Raw genomic sequence first — 19,250 nt, 5'->3', positions numbered from 1 at the left:
CTACTGCTTCTGGCCATCGGGTGGCAAAATCCATGAAAGTCAGTATGTATGGCTTTCCTCTGGGTGTCTTTTTCGGAAAAGGACCCAGAATATCCACAGCTACTCGCTGAAATGGAACTTCAGTGGCTAGAGAGGGGCTTTGACCTGGTCTTGGGGTTTTCCCACTTTTTGGTATACCTCACAAGTCCAGACATAGGTAGAAACATCCTTGCCCATTCCCTCCCAGTGGAATGACCTCCCCAAACGGTCTTTGGTCCTGTTCACCCCAGCATAGCCACTAGGATGACTGTGGGCTAAGCTCAAGAGCTTGACCCGGTACTTAGTTGGAACTACCAACTGTCTCTGAGGATGCCAGTCTTCCTGGTGTCCACCAGAGTTTCGTTGTATAAAAGTCCTCTTTCTACAACAAACCTGGATTGATTAGAAGAGCTGAGAGGCGGTGGGTTGCTCCGTGCTGCCATCAAGCTGTCTGGAGGCTTTCATCTGCTTCCTGTTCGGTCTGGAACTGTTCCCTTGATGCTGGAGACATCAGTTCCTCATTGGATTGTGGACCTATGCTTGGTCCCTCTGGAAGCGATGTAGGGGATGGGGCTGTTTCCGTTGACTGTGAACCGCTCTCCGCTGGGGAACTATGTTGGGGTTCAGGCTCCGGCTGAGCCTCTTGTGTTGGGTTATTGGCTGCTGCCGGTTCAGGTTCGGTGGGGCCCTCTGGTGTTGGGGTTGCAAGTACTGGATTCAGTGCTGGCAGTAGGTCTGGTGCTGGTTGTTCTTCTGGTTCCGGGACTGGCTCTGTCTGGGTCTCTGGGACTGGATCCACTACTGCTGTTGCAGACGCTGGCCTAGGGTCCAGGTCCATCACCTCTGACCGGGTCCTGATAGAAGTTTCCGGAACAGAGCTAGGTGTGACGGCTTGTTTAGCCTGGCTGCGGGTGACCATTCCCACCCGCTAGGCTAGCTTCACATGATGGGCCATGTCTTCCCCCAACAGCATGGGGATGGGATAATCATCATAGACTGCAAAAATCCACGTTCCTGACCAGCCCTTGTACTGGACAGGCAACTTGGCTGTAGGCAAATTGAAAGAGTTGGACTTGAAGGGTTGAATCGTCACTTGGATCTCTGGGTTGATTAAATTGGGGTCCACTAAGGTAGCGTGGATAGCAGACACTTGTGCTCCGGTGTCCCTCCACGCGGTGACCTTCTTCCTGCCCACACTCACAGTTTCCCTCCGCTCCAAGGGTATCTGGGAGGTATCTGGGCCTGAGGACCTCTGGTGTGATTCCGGTGCAATGAACTGTAATCTGTTGGGGTTCTTGGAGCAGTTGGCCTTTACATGCTCCGGCTCATTACATTTAAAACATCGTCTAGCTGACGGGTCACTGGGGTGAGGTGGGTTGCTGGAGAACGGTGTGGCGGGACGATAAGGTGTCTGGAGGGTTTCTTGGGGGTTAACTGGGGCCTTGGGCTGCCCCCAGTAGTAGGGTGTAGTCTGAGGTTGTTCCTTCTGGTATCCGCTCCAACTGCGACCAGTTTTTTTCTTTTCTGCCACCTCTACCCATTTGGCTCCAATCTCCCCCGCCTCGATTACAGTTTTGGGCTTCCCATCTAGGATGTATCTTTCATTTCCTCAGGAACACCCTCTAAAAACTGCTTCATTTGCATTAGGAAGGGCAAATCTTCTGGAGGTTTAACACTTGCTCCTGATACCCAGGCATGCCAATGTTTCACAATGTGATAGGCATGTTGGGTAAATGACATGTCTGGTTTCCACCTTAGGGCTCTGAACTGCCAACGGGACTGCTCGGGTGTTAGCCCCATTCGGACTCTCGCCTTGGTTTTAAACAGTTCATACTGGTTCATGTGTTCCTTATTCATTTCAGCCGCCACGTCAGCTAAAGGTCCACTGAGCTGCGGCCTCAGCTCTACCATGTATTGGTCTGTAGAGATGCTGTACCCAAGACAGGCCCTTTTGAAGTTTTCTAAGGCGGCCTCGGTATCATCGCCTGCCTTGTAGGTGGGGAACTTCCTGGGATGTGAAGTGGTACCTGGAGAAGGATTGCTAGGGTTGTTGGTATATTCTGCTGATCGTTTACCTTCTCCATCTCCAGTGCATGCTTCCTCTCTTTTTCTTTCTCCTCCAGTTCTTTGTCCCTTGCCTCCATTTCTTTTTCCCTTGCCTCCATAGCTCTCCTGTGGGCAGCCTTCCTTTCCTCCTCAGTATGCTTCCATTCTTTTTCCTTTGTCTCCATAGCTTGCCTGTGGGCAGCCTCTTGGACTTTTTCCTGTTCCTCCATTTCTTTTTCCTTTGCCTCCATAGCTCTCCTGTGGGCAAACTCTTTGGCTGTTTCTGTTTTGGGCTCTGTCATGTTTGCCTGTCTGTTTTTAACTAACTTTACACCCAAGAGTTAGAATTAAAACAAACAAACAAAAAAACCTTGGCTTCTAAAATTTTGCTGTGCTGTAATATGATACCTATATTCTCTGATAGTGATTGTCAGCCTACAGAAAAATCCTTAAAAAAAACCCCCAAAACCTAACACCTTTGTCTCCAGGCAAATAGACAGAAAACCACTCTAGTTGTTCTTAGGTAAAAAAAAAACAAAAACAAAACCTTCTTCAGGTCTGTGAAGACTTGTGAATTTCCCTGCAGGAGGTTAACTACACTCTCTTTAGGTAGAGAAAACTCCAGCTCACAAAAGACAATTCCCTTTTGTCTCTGCTCTGGCCCCCAAGCAGAGACAAAAAAAACCTCTAACTGCTTTCAGCTGAAAACCTGCTTTCCAGCAGCCCAAAGGAAAAAAAATTCCCTTTTTAAAATCTGTGCTTCTTGTTCAGAAACTCTCAAATTGATCTCAAAATGATTTCAAGTTAATCCCACCGCTCTGCCACAATGTCAAGGTTCCTTCCCCACTCTGAATTCTAGGGTACAGATGTGGGGACCTGAATGTGAACCCCCTAAGCTTATTTTTACCAGCTTAGGTTAAAACTTCCCCAAGGTACAAACTATTTTACCTTTTGCCCTTGGACTTTATTGCTGCCACCACCAAGCATCTAACAGATATATAACCAGGAAAGAGCCTGCTTGGAAACATCTTTCCCCCCAAAATCCTCCCCAAACCCTACACCCCCTTTCCTGGGGAAGGCTTGATAAAAATCCTCACCAATTTGCATAGGTGAACACAGACCCAAACCCTTGGATCTTAAGAACAATGAAAAAGCAATCAGGTTCTTAAAAGAAGAATTTTAATTGAAGAAAAAAAGTAAAAGAATCATCTCTGTAAAATCAGGATGGTAAATACCTTACAGGGTAATCAGATTTAAAACATAGAGAATCCCTCTAGGCAAAACCTTAAGTTACAAAAAGACACAAAAACAGGAATATATATTCCATTCAGCACAGCTATTTTATCAGCCATTTAAACAAAACAGAATATAATGCATATCTAGCTAGATTACTTACTAAGTTCTAAGACTCCATTCCTTTTCTGTTCCCTGTCAAAAGCATCACACAGCCAGAGAAGGCCTTTGTTCCTCCCCCCCTCCAGCTTTGAAAATATCTTGTCTCCTCATTGGTCATTTTGGTCAGGTGCCAGTGAGGTTATCCTAGCTTCTTAACCCTTTACAGGTGAAAGGGCTTTTCCTCTGGCCAGGAGGGATTTTAAAGGTGTTTACCGTTCCCTTTATATTTATGACACTGTGTAGCAAATTAGCCTGTTTTCTTCTGTGCTCCGAGCAACATTGTTCTACTCTCTCAAATCCCTTCTCAAAATCAGTTTATTTTGGTTACCTTTCCACTGCTGATCTCCACTACATTCTTATCTACTCCTGCTCTTGTACTTGATCAGAAAACACAAAGAAAAAAATATGTAAAACTGAACCATCTGCTCTTATTTTTTTAAAAAAAATGCTCTCCTCAAAGCTGTGTTCTCTTCCCCTTCCATAGACCTCTTCCTTTCTGACTGAAAATACTGTTAGTCACTTTTCATTAGATTATCTCTTTAGATTTTAGGCACTTCACACTTTGAAGATGAGAGAGTCCCTGTCCTGAAGTGTTGTTGTGTAGGCCCATAAACATAATAGCTAATAATTGACATAACAGAGGACTGATTTAACTGTAATTGGGATGATAATTAAATCGACTAAGCCCTTCTGTACTTTTTAGATGACACAGGTAAGAGTAAGCAGGAGCAAACTTGACTTGAACTATTTTGATGGAGGCTATGAGGGAGGTTAAACAATAATGAAAGCTGAATCTGAGGCATAAGAAAACTGAATTTAACTTTTTCAACTCATTTCAATATATTTGTGTTTTGTGGCTTGATATTGCTTAATTACTAGTGGAGTATATGTGTGGGAGGAGGAGAGTTAAATTTCCCAGGGGTTCTCAAAATCCCTGTTCGAGCAAACCTCAGGGCTTCACTTCAAACCATTGTGCTACCAACTGTTGACTAGCTGGTACTCCCATTGGAACCTGTGGATGTTTTTTGTTAATTGGCTGGGATGGTCACTGTGTAATGCAAGGTGTTGCCTACCTGATGTGCTGCTCTGTAGCAGTCCCAGCTTTTTGCTGGTAATCAGTCCTGTGTTTCTTCCTTGAGAAATCTGGAATGATTTTACTTGATAGTGTTTGGTTTGCAAGCCTTAACTTGTAAGTCTGACAAACATCTCTTTTCAAGGGGAATTCAGTTATTGTGGCATATAGACAGGTAACTTTATTTTAATCCATGTCATAACCCCAATGCTTTTTTTTATAGATGCATAATAAAATAGCTGACTTTATTCAATATTTTCTCTTCAGTCTCCAGAGGGTGCTGAGGGCAAGGATGCAGCAAAAATAACTAAACAAGAGGCAAGTATAACTCCTGTTTTTCATCTATTGTGGTTTTATATTATTAAATTGGAGATTCCCAGTTTTATAAGACTAAATAGTATTTGTTGCTTCATAGAGAACCACTTATGATGAGGGGTTTTTATGGGAATTATGATACTGGTGTTAAAACTGCAAATGTACCACAGATTTGGTTTACTTGGTAAAATTTAATCCTTTGGTACTGAAGAATCAGAGGATGCATTGCTATATTAGGCATTTTCCAGTAGCACGTTAGTTGATGGGGAAGGATCCTGAATCCTAGTGCCATGGGAATTTAGCTTGCCCCCCACCCCCCACTTCTTTTTAAATCCAGTAAGGAAGTTCACTGCTTTGATTTCAAAAACTGAATGAACATTCAGGTGAATTAACAGTGAATTTCCTCTTTTTAAAGTTATGAACATTCTCCAAAGGGCACATTTGAACTGAAAACATGAATAAGAACATAAATTATAGGTCTCTGGAAAATGTAAAAATTAGTGAGCCAAGACAAGGAAGCTGACTTGAGGCTCAGTCATTTAGGAAAAAAATGGTGCAGTGGAAGGGGCAAAACAATAGCAATATTAAATCATAACTCCTTGAAGGAATAAATGAGCTCTTTGGAAAAGGGTGTCTTGGTTTTTGGATTATTAGTAGCAGTGTCTTCCTGTGACATTTCCTAGAAGATCAAGAAAAGAAGCATATGATGGCACAAATCAGTAGAGTTGAGAGTTTTATGTAGTTTCTATTATATCTTATAAAATATTATTATTACAAAGGCAGGTTAAAAAGAATACCTTAGGCAAGTATTAAACTTTTAATGTGACTTACTTTGTGTAAAACAATACAGATTCTTCTCCTGTATACATGTTGAAATATTGTTTCCTCAAAATAAAATAATTTTGAAGGAGGGCAGTCCTAAGGTTCCCCCCCTTTGCCCCCAAAGATTTGACAGACATCACTGATGTCCATTGGTTACCAGTATAAAGAATGAACATTTCTAGCTTCTAACTAGGAGCTTGCAGATGCCTGCAAGGTTTCTAAACTGTTTCAAAAGAGCCTGTTCTCTCTCAAACACAAGAACACCCATCGTGGACATGGAGTCAAGAATAGATATGATGGCTTTGTTCACAAGGGCATTATAGCTCTCTGTATGTAACTTCTGTTACCTATAAGGACTGAGGTGCAGTCAGATAGCAGAGCTTCTAGGCAAAATGGGACAAGAGAATTAAATAACCTACCCTCTCCACTCAGGGGATTTTTAAAGAATTGTGTTTAACTCACTGTGCTCCTGATGTTAGTGCAAACCCTTATGTGAAGCAGATCAGTGAGTAAAACCTTCTACTACATGACCAAAGCCGTTGTAGCCTCTTTATATATTTAAAAAATAAATCATTGTGATTTAGATGAGCGCTGTCTTATCTGTACCTTCTATTGTTCAAATGCTTTCTGGAGAACCAGGGGATGTAAATGTAGATTTAAGTTGGGACTTGGGGTACAGGGGATCTACAATTCTGTACTTACAAACTAATGGAAATGCTGTCTTTTTAAACTGTTTAACAGTGGTGCTGGGAAAACTGATAGTGCTCAACAAATAGATATCCCAAATCACTAAGAGAAGAGATGTATAGATTTTAGAAAGATGTATAAATACTAGAAGCTGAAAATCAGTTTTGTTTTGTTTTTTTTCTTGGACAAAACCTTCCTCCTGCCAAGACCCGTGTTCAAGATTTTATTTACCCTGTAGGTATTTACTAGTAAGGGACAGTAAAATCATTACACGGAACACCGCTGACTGTACTCCTCCGGTGTTGATGGCCTCATCTGTTGCAGGAGAAATGCAGAACCTTTGACACAGGTTTTTCAGGTCACCTTTGAAATGTATTTTTTATATATTGTTGGTGGGTTTTTTTTTTTTTTCTTTAAAGCCTTTCAGTTCATCTTTAGGTTCTGTTTTGTTGGGGGATGGGTTACAAATCAGGTAAGGGACATCTGAATATAAACATGGTTCCAAAATTGTAGCATAGACTAAATTTTATCTGTTTTTCTTTTAACCAAGACAAAGCCTTGGCCAAATCAAAACAGTACAAATAGAGCTGAGTCAGGGACTAGTTACATGTTTTGTCTTGACCCTGTTACAACACAATTCCAGTTTTTAATATACATGAGCTCTTTAGTCATGCTCTGTAACCAGCTTCATGAACTCATCTGTTGTTTTAATGAATTCAGGGGCCTGGGAGTGGAGAACAAGATAGTCTGGGAAATATTATTTAAAAACAAGTTTTCTCATCTTCCACACTTGACTTATGAAAAAAAGTAGAGACATTTAATTTTATTTGTGGGTGGGGGAGAGGAGTTCACATCTTTTATTTTTCCCTTAATAATTTTCTTTAAGTGGAAAAACAGTCAAATTCTTACTCTCTGCTCCTGCAACTGGCTCTGTGCAGGTGGTCTCCTGTAACCACATGGTATCAGCTGCAGGACTGGTCCTTAATTTACTTCTTTTAAATATCAGCAGTGTACTAAGGGACACCATCAACTTAACTTGCATTTCTGTCAGAAATTCTTTTTACAGTGTTAAAAGTAACAGCTAAGAGATTAAAGAAACACTGTTCTCCTCAATATTTTCAGTTCACTTGCTTTGTGCTTTTGACAGTCCTCTATAGAATCAGTTTCACTGTTTCCACTGTGTAGACAGTTGGTCTCTCCTATTTGCATAGGCCTTTCACACAGCATTAAGGGTGAGATAAACACTTATAAAATAGGTCACTGTTATTATAAAACTGCACTTGCTCCCAAATCTGTCAATATTTGTAGTCACTGAAACTTCTGAACTTTGTGTGTGTGTAAGCAACTGGATTTGAAGTTCACTATGTCTCTTTAAAACTCAAAAAATCCAGTGGAGGAGGCACCCTTTATGTGTATTTGGAAGTAAGGACTTTTGTTGTCCTAATGGTATATTTTAAGTTATCATCAAATGAATGAGTAACATATTTTGCCTTGGTTTGACTATGATCTGCTGAAAGCCTACAAACATTTTTTTCCCCCTTTTTATAGCCCACAAGACGATCGGCAAGATTGTCAGCTGTAAGTATTCCTAAAGAGCTGTTGCTGTATACCTTCCTAGGCACATGCTTTCTCATGCCAAGCAAACAGGATGTCATATTTTGTTGGATTCATTTATTCCTGAAGACCATTAAAGCTCTCTGGAGGGAAGGATGTTTATATTAATTCCTAAAAAGAACTGTGTTCTTTTCTTTCACTGGTATGCCTGTTGCATACAAAATGTGACTTGGCATTTCTGGAAGCTCTATCTCCTGATAGGTCAACAGATCCTGGTTGTGAAGATGCAACTTCCTCTGTGAAAGACGGGGGGCCACTGTAACGGGGCTGGATTTGATACTTTTTGGTTATTTTTCTTTGTTAGATATGGGTAGAAGGACAAGTAGGAGGGGGGAATCTCCCTTTTTCTTCCCAGTAAATTTGCTTAATATATGTGTGTTCATATATTAAAAACAATAATAATTAATAAATAGCCCACTTCAGGAGGAATAGAGGAGGAAGAACCTTCTAGCAATGTCACATTAGATAGGCTAAAGGGGAGGGTGAGTTCTGTTAATGGTTCACCCCAAACTCACTGTTAAACTCTTAAAATGATTCCAAAATTACTTTCACTCCTGCATATGGTGAGCCAGTAGATACAGGCTAACTTAGTCTATGGTGTCAGTTGAGGTATATCTGAACATGAAACTTTTCTGGTCTTTTAAGAGGCGCATAGTAGGAAGTAAGGGAAATGTCTGGGTGAGAGGCTAGTAGTGAATTATCTAATATATTGTGTAACTGGAAATGTTTTATAGAAACCTGCTCCACCAAAACCTGAACCCAAACCAAGGAAAACCACAAAGGTAAAATTCCTGTAATTTAAATCACTATAATCAAATAATCATGTATTTTTGTTTTTGCATTGCATATTTCATTCTGTTTCAAATGTGCATGGACAACTTCTGAAGCATCAACATTTTTTCATGTTTTATCTTTAAAAGCAAAACAAAGACGCACACACTTCTGTCCTAATTTAAATGTATTGCTGTCTGCCTGCAATGCATACTCTGTCAGCCGCATACTCTTGCTTCCTAAGCAGAGCTATTCACTGTAGCAACATCTTTTCCTTCCCCAGAGATGGCGCCCACCTTTCCTGGACTTGCAGGGTTGGTCAAGGTGGCTCCACTACCAACCTGGGACCTAGCAGTTCCCACACTAGTGTGTCAGTTTATTCAGCATTGCCCTCCCTGCTTGACTAAATGGACAGTACTCCACCCACTAGTGAGACGCTCTTGTCTTATACATATTTTTCTTATGAAAATGCAGCTATTGCCAAGGATGCTGATTATAAATAAAGGTAGAATTAAAGATATGGCTAAATGAGGTGGTGTTGACTTTCTAGACCAAATACAGTCAAAATAAAAATTCTATGGTACATACATAGGTTAGTAGTTTGACACTATTAAGAGAAGTTCTAGAAAGGTTCTTCAGAAAACAGATTTAGTGGGGCCCAAGGAAGATGCAAAATAAGAACAATTGTTGTACCAGAAAAAGCATGTTGGGGGGGAAACTGTTTTAGCCCTCCCCAGTGTATATTTCTGATTGACAAATATTAGAATCTTAAGATCCAGTATATGAGTTTCTAATTCTGTGACTTGGCACATTTTGGGTGTAAACCTATCATATCTGATATTACTGACTAAATAATGTTAAGATTATCATGTTCTCTCAAAAAGTGATTTATAGTTTGGGGGAAACAGGTTTATATAAAAAAGGAGGAGGGAGGAGCTTATTAAAGAAGGGAATGTGGTAGGTTTTATCTTTTTCAGTACAAGTAATGAAAATGTAGCTTCAATATGTGTCCTTAACAAAAGAGGACATATTTGAGGCATATTTCCAGGACTTGATTCTTTGATAAGAACTATAATTTAATATGCTGTTTTGTTTTTTTTAAACAACCACCTGTTTACTCAAACTATAATTTGATTACATTTAAGCACAGGATTAAATTTGGTCTAGATACAGTTGAGCAAGTCTTACACAAAATGAGCAAGCTTATACTTTGATCAACTAATAAGAAATTTCTGATTAACATTATGTTGTAAGTAATTTCAGATATGGTAATTTTTAGTGTTCAAAGCTAACATATAGCAGTTTTACAGACTCAAATATTTAACTGTCCCTGTCAACTGTGAAGACTTACCTAGAATGTATACATTCTTGCTAAAGGATTAAAACTCAGAAAGTAGTTTCTATGTAGATAAATGGAAGGAAGCTTGATCTTAATATACTATTGGACAGTAATAGTTGACTCTTTCTTTTTTGTGGGGGGAGGGAGGAGTAGAGAAGTGGGGAGCATGGAACATCTCCTTCTAAATGTCTGTCAGGATTAATCTCAATACCCAATGCCAAATCCTCAACCTTACCTTTGTAACCCCATAAAGACTTTACAAAATTGGGTAGCGAAGCATAGGCCTCTGCTGGCATTGCAGGTCTCAACAGGTACTCTTAAGTGGGTCTAGAACACATGGAGCGGTAGAACAGATACAAAAATAATAGGTCTTAGCCCATTGTTCTGCTATCTAACAACATTGTTCTGCCCATTGTTCTTCTATGTAAACCTCCAAATGAAAATGTAACTTTCCCCCACCCCTAACTGGGTTCCTGTTCATAGCTTCTTGCCTTTCTGTTACTGCTGACTGGTGAAATTCCCTGTGTGACAATTCTAGAATATTCGTTCATTAACATCTGGGGTGTTCTTTCCAAAGAGAAACATGCAAGCCTAAAACAGCAAAAATTACTTAATTTTTCTTCTCTGATATAATAAGGATGTTACTAAATCAGCCTGATATCCTTAAGACATTGGGGGGGCTAGTTCCTCAGCCAGTGTAAGTTGGTGCATTTCCATTGAATTCAAAAGTGCTGTGCCATCACATCATCTGTTGTTCTGGTCCAGTTAATGTGCTTGACTGTATAAGACTTTAACAGATGGTACTTGTTCTGATATTTATGTCCATCCTGGTTTGTTTTTGTATAGTGTATGGACTGTTTTCTTATTCTACTAGTGTAATAATTTTTTAAATCCCTGAAAGTTAAGAGAAACAATAGAGTTTCAGTTACATTTTGCTAGTGATGGCAGCAGTTGTAGGAGAGTTTTAGAACACTCAGCTGGGGCACTTGTGGGTAAAAGCATTCCAGATCCAGTTTACAGAGGTAGCTGACATTTTGTACTAATTTGTCACACACAACTTACTCATACAGTAGATAGTTCATAGACATAGTTCATAACAAGTATCCAACATCTTCTAATGCACACTTTATCCATGTTTTTGATCCTCCATCAGAAGGAACCTGGAACAAAGGCTAACAAAGGTGCTAAAGGGAAGAAGGATGAAAAGCAAGAAGCTGCAAAGGAAGGTACTACACCATCTGAAAATGGTGAAAATAAAGCTGAAGAGGTACTTTCCACACAGACCTCCCACTGATTGAAGCAGTATTTTTTTAAAAATTATTCAATCTTTCAGCCATTGATAGCATGTTCATAATGTTTCTTTTTATTGCCCATAATGTTATTGCAGATTCGCATCTCTCGCTCAACTGTTAGTGTTTCAACATCCAGAGGTGCCCCACCCAGCACACTGTCAGTAAAAGGGCAGATTGAAACAGTGAAAGTTAAGGGTACGGTAGAGCATTCTGCATGTGTGCAGTGAATAGAAACAGATAGTAGTGTGGTGCTTTTCATTATGAACAATGGAAGCTGGCAGGTAAGGCTTCTATGGCTTTTGAAAAGCAGGGATCAATAAATGAAGACAAGGGTGTGTGTACCTGTTGTGTCTGTAAACATAATACTAAAATAGTTTGAAATTGAGCCACTGCAAATAATGCATCAAAGGAGAAGGTGCTAGTGTGAGGGCTTTTTTTATGTGTGGAGCAGTAACTTTTTATAGTAATTGTTGTTTTTTTGTTTTTTTCCCCCTTCCCCTTCGCAGGCACAGAGAACTGAATCTGTAGGTGACAAGAGCGAATGAATTGTCATGAAAATTTTGGGTTGATTTTATGTACCTCTTGGACAACTTTTAAAAGATATTTTTATCAAGTATTTTGTAAATGCTAATTTTTTTAGGACGATGATAGTTGACATATTAAACTGTATAGGAACATATCCCTTCTCATAACCATGCTCTTAGAAATTCCCATTGCTGCCAAGTAATATAAATATCAACTTAGCATTGGAAGGTGTGTGTCAAATTGGATCAGCATTCCATACACTCGCTTTAAGAAATTAAGTCTTGTGCATATGGTGATGGTTTTTACTGTGTGTATTTGAATTTTTCATGCAGTTTTTCTAGAGCAATAATCAGTGGTGCTTTTGTACTTAGGGTTTATGTGATTTTAATGAAACATGGATAGATGTGGCCACCTGCTGACTATTCTGGGTTCTATTAATGGATTAAAATAAAAGGTCTCCTTGCCTGCAAATCTACAGCCTCCTAATGTTTTCTCTAAATTTGAGGAATGCCTGACTCATTTTTTAACTATTGTGTGGAAGACTAAATGGTTTAGCAGCTATTGTGTTCTGCATGCACTACGTTTAACGCTTTTTGCTGGTCTCTAATAAACTTATTTAAATGTCCACATATGAGTAACAGGTCAAGATTTTCAATGGTCCACATATTAATGGACTTCTCAATATGAACCAGTGTATTTGTATTTACTATCACAGCTGTGTATTACTGTACCAGTATAACATACAGTGAGATACCAAAACAGAATGAATTGCTTGATTGAAGCAAATGTACAGTAACTGAAAGGCATGCAGGAGTAGCTTTGCTTCCTCTCTCCCTGCCCTCTCACCCCCATCCAATACAGGAGTTTTTAATTTCAGCAGCCTATTACATGGGACTCTTGTTTCTATCTACAGCCCCAAATTTAACATAAAATAGTAATTGCTGTTCTGCTTCAGCAGACAACAGTTGTAAATGTACTGCAATTGCTGTTAAACAGCACTATACTTGGTATGTGGTGGAGATGGAACAATTAAAGTATTTTTGAGGGGCTTGTGGTGGTGGTAAATTAGCTAATGATCTTTAGTACCTATACATTACACCTCTCCAGCTCATTGTAAGCGCCTTTGATAGTTTTCTCTTTATCCTCTTCTGGAACTCTAGTATTTCTATTATTGTTTGTGGGGGGTTGGAAGGTGAGAAAGAAATGTTCCCTGTTCAGTAACATTTATTTGTATTGCTGAAGTGGTGGCCATTATATCTGGGGATACTTTTGTTTGTTTCAGTCAATAAATAAATGACTGTATTGCTTGACCTTAGTGTCTTCTTTATTATTTAGGAAGCAAGTTGTCATCTGCAGTAGCCTGGTGTTAATTTTTTAACCCTCACCCCCTTCAGTTATATTACATTTACATAATAGCATCCAATGCCGCAATCAGGATCAGTGTTTCTATTTTGATAGGCCCCGTGCAATAGCATAAGGAGTTGCTGTCCCAACACCAAGGAGCTTACCATCTAAGAACAGGTTGAAAATAAGGGTAGTGATAGAAGGGGACACAATAAAGATGACAATCCAATTAGAAGGGAAGCGGTTACTCCTCTTCATAGAATGATTTCTGCACAACACTCTATGATTTGCTTGCTAAAGACAGGCCCTGTTGAGGTGGGTCTATCAATCTAAATACATATGGTCCCCCCATCACCATAATATCTGAGTCACTCCCAAACATTAATGAATTTATGCTTTCCCCACCGCCACGGGTTAGAAAGGTAGCATTACCCCCATTTTATAGATGGTGACCGAGATAGAGATTAAGTGATTTGGCCAGTGTCACACTGTAAGTCTATGTCAGAGCTGGGCTTTGAACCCTGATCTCCTAACTCCCACTATGGTGCCTTAACAATAAGACCATCCGTTTTCCCAGAAAATTCCACTCAGAAGAACTTCCATAAAATTCTAGATCCCTAAAATTCCTGTTTATTCACTTAAGACTTCTGATTTCCAGAAAAATTGAGACATTTATGTATATGCTATTTTCTATTTTTTTCCCCTCTCTAGTCACTGAGACCCCTTGTGTAAAATTTTCAAAGCACTCCATTGGATTTTAGGACACACTTCTTTTTAACCCTCAAAATGCAGGCACTTTGCATGCCTCTAACCAAACGAGTGCTTTAAAATTGTGGTCTGTAGTCAATTGGTGATCTGCAGACCACCTCCAGGTAATCTGGAGCTACTTCTGAAATTGCTTTAGCTATGAAATGCTAACTTAAAGGTGCCAGGTGTCTTAGAGTTCATGGCAAGTTAAATTTTTTTAACAAAATTAGCTTAGTAGTTTTAAAGCTTAGTTATCAAGCTTAAAATTTTTTACAAGTAGTCTTTTAAACTAATTCAAAGTTAGTGTGGTTTAAAATATTTAAAACTATTAAACAGATTGTCTTCAAATGTGATGAGTTCAGTAGCTATCAAAATAAAGCCAAAATTGGAAGACTGTAAGTACTTATTGTAGGTCAGGTTACATAAAACCTTCAGTTTATTTTAGATGTTGTATTTCACAAATCCTTTATAATATAAAGAGACCATGTTTTAAGGCATAAGCACAACAGAGCTGAGTTAAGGTTGAACTTTCAACCTTAAATGTAGATTTCTCAATCCAACTGTTGTGTTCATGATGGTTTTACCATATATTAATTTTAAAATATATCACTGTTTATTGTAAATCAAACTCTTTTTCTAAATTATTACTAAAGTATTACTAAATTCCCATGGTCGTAACTCTCCTTATTAAGCAGTCAGCCACTTTTATCCAGTGCTTACAATCTATTTAAAATTCTGCTTCTCATCTAATTGTCCCTTCCAAGTTATTCTATCCCTCTGCCAATTCAGTTGCATTGAATTACAACTGAATTTGAGATTCAGATTGAAAATCCTATTGCTGCCATTTTAAGGTTCTTGAAGCACTAATCACCAATATATTTAGAATTTGTAAAAATCTATTCTATTGTGCAGCCTTATGGTGTTTTAAAATTGTGTCATTTGTTTTTTGCACTGGTCTAGTAGAGTTCTGATTTTTTTCTCATATCTGATTTTTGTCATATTACGTTTAAAACCACCTACTTTTCAAAATATTTTTCCTTTTACTGTTAACTTTGTTTTGCTTTTTGCATTTTAAAGTTTACTTTTAAAGACTGTTACAGTAGTCATGAAAACTAAGTTCCGTTAGAAATCAAATGAAATGCAAAATAAAAAGGGAAATTACTTATTGCTATTTTTGTTTTGTAGTTCTCTTTTCTCATCTACGCTAATAATGCTTACACAAGTTATGGCTTTATTTACCAAGAACCAGGCTGGTTCCTATAAAGGGGACAGTTAGCCCATTTCCTGTGTCAGTTTTTCTTTCCCTTGCCTGTGAATACAATCATGTAACACAGTCCTCTAGCTCTAATACAAATACTCACTCACCCGGAATAGCTAGTGAGAAACATCAAGGCTTTCCACCCTTGGAACCACTGGGGATGTGAAGTTTGAGTTCTGTATGAACAGGGGAGTAGTAAGGAGAAAGAGAGTGGTAATTTTTTTTATCTCTGCCTATGGGATTGGTGAGACCATAACTGGAATATTATGTAGCATTCTGGTGTCAACATTTTTTAAAGGATGATGAAAAATTGGAGAGACTGCAGAATCATAGAATATCAGGGTTGGAAGGGACTTCTAATCCAACCCCCCTGCTCAAAGCAGGACCAATCCCCAACTAAATCATCCCAGCCAGGGCTTTGTCAAGCCTGACCTTAAAAATATCTAAGGAAGGAGATTCCACCACCTCCCTAGGTAATGCATTCCAGTGTTTCACCACCCTCCTAGTGAAAAAGTTTTTTCTAATATCCAACCTAAACCTCCCCCACTGCAACTTGAGACCATTACTCCTTGTTCTGTCATCCGCTACCACTGAGAACAGTCTAGATCCATCCTCTTTGGAACCCCCTTTCAGGTAGTTGAAGGCAGCTATCAAATCCCCCCTCATTCTTCTCTTCCGCAGACTAAACAATCCCAGTTCCCTCAGCCTCTCCTCATAAGTCATGTGTTCCAGTCCCCTAATCATTTTTGTTGTCCTCCGCTGGACTCTTTCCAGTTTTTCCACATCCTTCTTGTAGTGTGGGGCCCAAAACTGGACACAGTACTCCAGATGAGGCCTCACCAATGTTGAATAGAGGGAACGATCATGTCCCTCAATCTGCTGGCAGTGCCCCTACTTATACATCCCAAAATGCCATTGGCCTTATTGGCAACAAGGGCACACTGTTGACTCATATCCAGCTTCTCATCCACTGTAACCCCTAGGTCCTTTTCTGTGGAACTGCTGCCTAGCCATTCGGTCCCTAGTCTGTAGCGGTGCATGGGATTCTTCTGTCCGAAGTGCAGGACTCTGCACTTGTCCTTGTTGAACCTCATCAGATTTCTTTTGGCCCAATCCTCTAATTTGTCTAGGTCCCTCTGTATCCTATCCCTACCCTCCAGCGTATCTACCTCTCCTCCCAGTTTAGTGTCATCTGCAAACTTGCTGAGGGTGCAATCCACACCATCCTCCAGATCATTTATGAAGATACTGAACAAAACCGGCCCGAAGACCGACCCTTGGGGCACTCCACCTGATACCGGCTGCCAACTAGATGTGGAGCCATTGATCACTACCCGTTGAGCCTGACAATCTAGCCAACTTCCTATCCACCTTATAGTCCATTCATCCAGCCCATACTTCTTTAACTTGCTGGGAAGAATACTGTGGGAGACTGTGTCAAAAGCTTTGCTAAAGTCAAGGAATTAAACATCCACTGCTTTCCCCTCATCCACAGAGCCAGTTATCTCGTCATAGAAGGCAATTAGATTAGTCAGGCATGACTTGCCCTTGGTGAATCCATGCTGTCTGTTCCTGATCACTTTCCTCTCCTCTAAGTGCTTCAGAATTGACTCCTTGAGGACCTGCTCCATGATTTTTCCAGGGACTGAGGTGAGGCTGACTGGCCTGTAGTTCCCAGGATCCTCCTCCTCCCCTTTGTCCAGTCATCTGGGACTTTCCCCAATCTCCATGAGTTTTCAAAGATAATGGCCAATGGCTCTGCAATCACATCTGCCAACTCCTTTAGCACTCTCGGATGCAGCGCATCTGGCCCCATGGACTTGTGCTCGTCCAGTTTGTCTAAATAGTCCCGAACCACTTCTTTCTCCACAGAGGGCTGGTCACGTCCTCCCCATGCTGTGTTGCCTAGTGCAGTACTCTGGGAGCTGATCTTGTTCGCGAAGACAGAGGCAAAAAAAGCATTGAGTACATTAGCTTTTTCTACATCCTCTGTCACTAGGTTGCCTCCCTCGTTCAGTAAGGGGCCCACACTTTCCTTGACTTTCTTCTTGTTACTAACATACCTGAAGAAACCCTTCTTGTTACGCTTAAGATCTCTTGCTAGCTGCAACTCCAGGTGTGATTTGGCCTTCCTGATTTCACTCCTGCATGCCTGAGCAATATTTTTATACTCTTCTCTGGTCCTCTGGTCATTTGTCCAATCTTCCACTTCTTGTAAGCTTCTTTTTTGTGTTTAAGATCAGCAAGGATTTCACTGTGAAGCCAAGCTGGTCGCCTGCCATATTTACTATTCTTTCTACACTTTGGGATGGTTTGTCCCTGTAACCTCAATAAGGATTCTTTAAAATACAGCCAGCTCTCCTGGACTCCTTTCCCCCTCGTGTTATTCTCCCAGGGGATCCTGCCCATCAGTTTTCTGAGGGAGTCAAAGTCTGCTTTTCTGAAGTCCAGGGTCTGTATTCTGCTGCTCTCCTTTCTTTTCTGTGTCAGGATCCTGAACTCGACCATCTCATGGTCACTGCCTCCCAGGTTCCATCCATTTTTGCTTCCCCTACTAATTCTTCCTGGTTTGTGAGCAGCAGGTCAAGAAGAGCTCTGCCCCTAGATGGTTCCTCCAGCACTTGCACCAGGAAATTGTCCCCTACACTTTCCAAAAACTTCCAGGATTGTCTGTGCACTGCTGTATTGCTCTCCCAGCAGATATCAGGGTGATTGAAGTCACCCATGAGAACCAGGGCCTGCGATCTAGTAACTTCCGTTAGTTGCCGGAAGAAAGCCTCGTCCACCTCATCCCCCTGATCTGGTTGTCTATAGCAGACTCCCACCACGACATCACCCTTATTGCTCACTCTTCTAAACTTAATCCAGAGACTCTCAGGTTTTTCTGCAGTATCATACCGGAGCTCTGAGCAGTCATACTGCTCTCTTACATACAGTGCAACTCCCCCACCTTTTCTGCCCTGCCTGTCCTTCCTGAACAGTTTATATCCATCCATGACAGTACTCCAGTCATGTGAGTTATCCCACCAAGTCTCTGTTATTCCAATCACATCATAATTCCTTGACTGTGCCAGGATTTCCAGTTCTCCCTGCTTGTTTCCCAGGCTTCTTGCATTTGTGTATAGGCACTTGAGATAACTCGCTGATCATCCCACTTTCTCAGTATGAGGCAGGAGCCCTACCCTCTTGCGCGCTCCTGCTCGTGCTTCCTCCCGGTATCCCACTTACCTCAGGGCTTTGGTCTCCTTCCCCCAGTGAACCTAGTTTAAAGCTCTCCTCACTAGGTTAGCCAGCCTGCTTGCGAAGATGCTCTTCCCTTTCTTCGATAGGTGGAGCCCATCTCTGCCTAGCACTCCTCCTTCTTGGAACACCATCCCATGGTCAAAGAATCCAAAGCCTTCTCTCCGACACCACCTGCGTAGCCATTCGTTGACTTCCACGATTCGACTGTCTCTACCCAGGCCTTTTTCTTCCACGGGAAGGATGGACGAGAAGACACTTGCACCTCAAACTCCTTTATCCTTCTTCCCAGAACCATGTAATCCGCAGTGATCCGCTCAAGGTCATTCTTGGCAGTATCATTGGTGCCCACCTGGAGAAGCAGTAAGGGGTAGCGATCCAAGGGCTTGATGAGTCTCGGCAGTCTCTCCGTCACATCGTGAATCCTAGCTCCTGGCAAGCAGCAGACTTCTCGGTTTTCCCGGTCAGGGCGGCAGATTGATGACTCAGTCCCCCTGAGGAGAGAGTCCCCGACCACCACCACCTGCCTCCTTCTCTTGGGAGCAGTGGTCGTGGAACCCCCAACCCTAGGACAGTGCATCTCATGCCTTCCAATCGGCGGAGTCTCCTTCTGTTCCCTTCCCTCAGATGTATCATCTAGTCCACTCTCCGCATTAGTACCTGTGGAGAGAACATGAAAACGGTTACTTACCTGTATCTGCATTGCTGATACATGGACGCTCCCCTTTCTTCTTTTGGAGGTCACATGCTGCCATATTTCTTCAC

General features: G+C 41.0%; 1 protein-coding gene across 3 annotated transcripts in view; it reads left to right on the top strand.

Moving 5' to 3' along the window:
• Positions 1-13,206, top strand: part of HMGN3 (high mobility group nucleosomal binding domain 3) — a 34,235-nt gene extending 21,029 nt beyond the window's left edge. The window contains exons 2-7 of one of the 3 annotated variants that reach the window (XM_048845175.2): positions 4,799-4,849; positions 7,904-7,933; positions 8,704-8,751; positions 11,233-11,346; positions 11,467-11,566; positions 11,878-13,206. In XM_048845175.2, the coding sequence (XP_048701132.1) occupies positions 4,799-4,849; positions 7,904-7,933; positions 8,704-8,751; positions 11,233-11,346; positions 11,467-11,566; positions 11,878-11,891 (357 nt within the window). In that variant the 3' untranslated portion in view covers positions 11,892-13,206. The other 2 variants (XM_048845176.2, XM_048845174.2) reach the window with 2 other exon arrangements.
• The last annotated feature ends 6,044 nt before the right edge of the window (positions 13,207-19,250 follow it).

The sequence above is a fragment of the Caretta caretta genome, chromosome 3 (genome assembly GCF_965140235.1).
Source record: "Caretta caretta isolate rCarCar2 chromosome 3, rCarCar1.hap1, whole genome shotgun sequence".
In the NCBI taxonomy this organism is placed as follows: domain Eukaryota; kingdom Metazoa; phylum Chordata; order Testudines; family Cheloniidae; genus Caretta; species Caretta caretta.
Note: the sequence above shows the minus strand (reverse complement) of the source record. Positions and strands in the feature narration are given on the sequence as shown.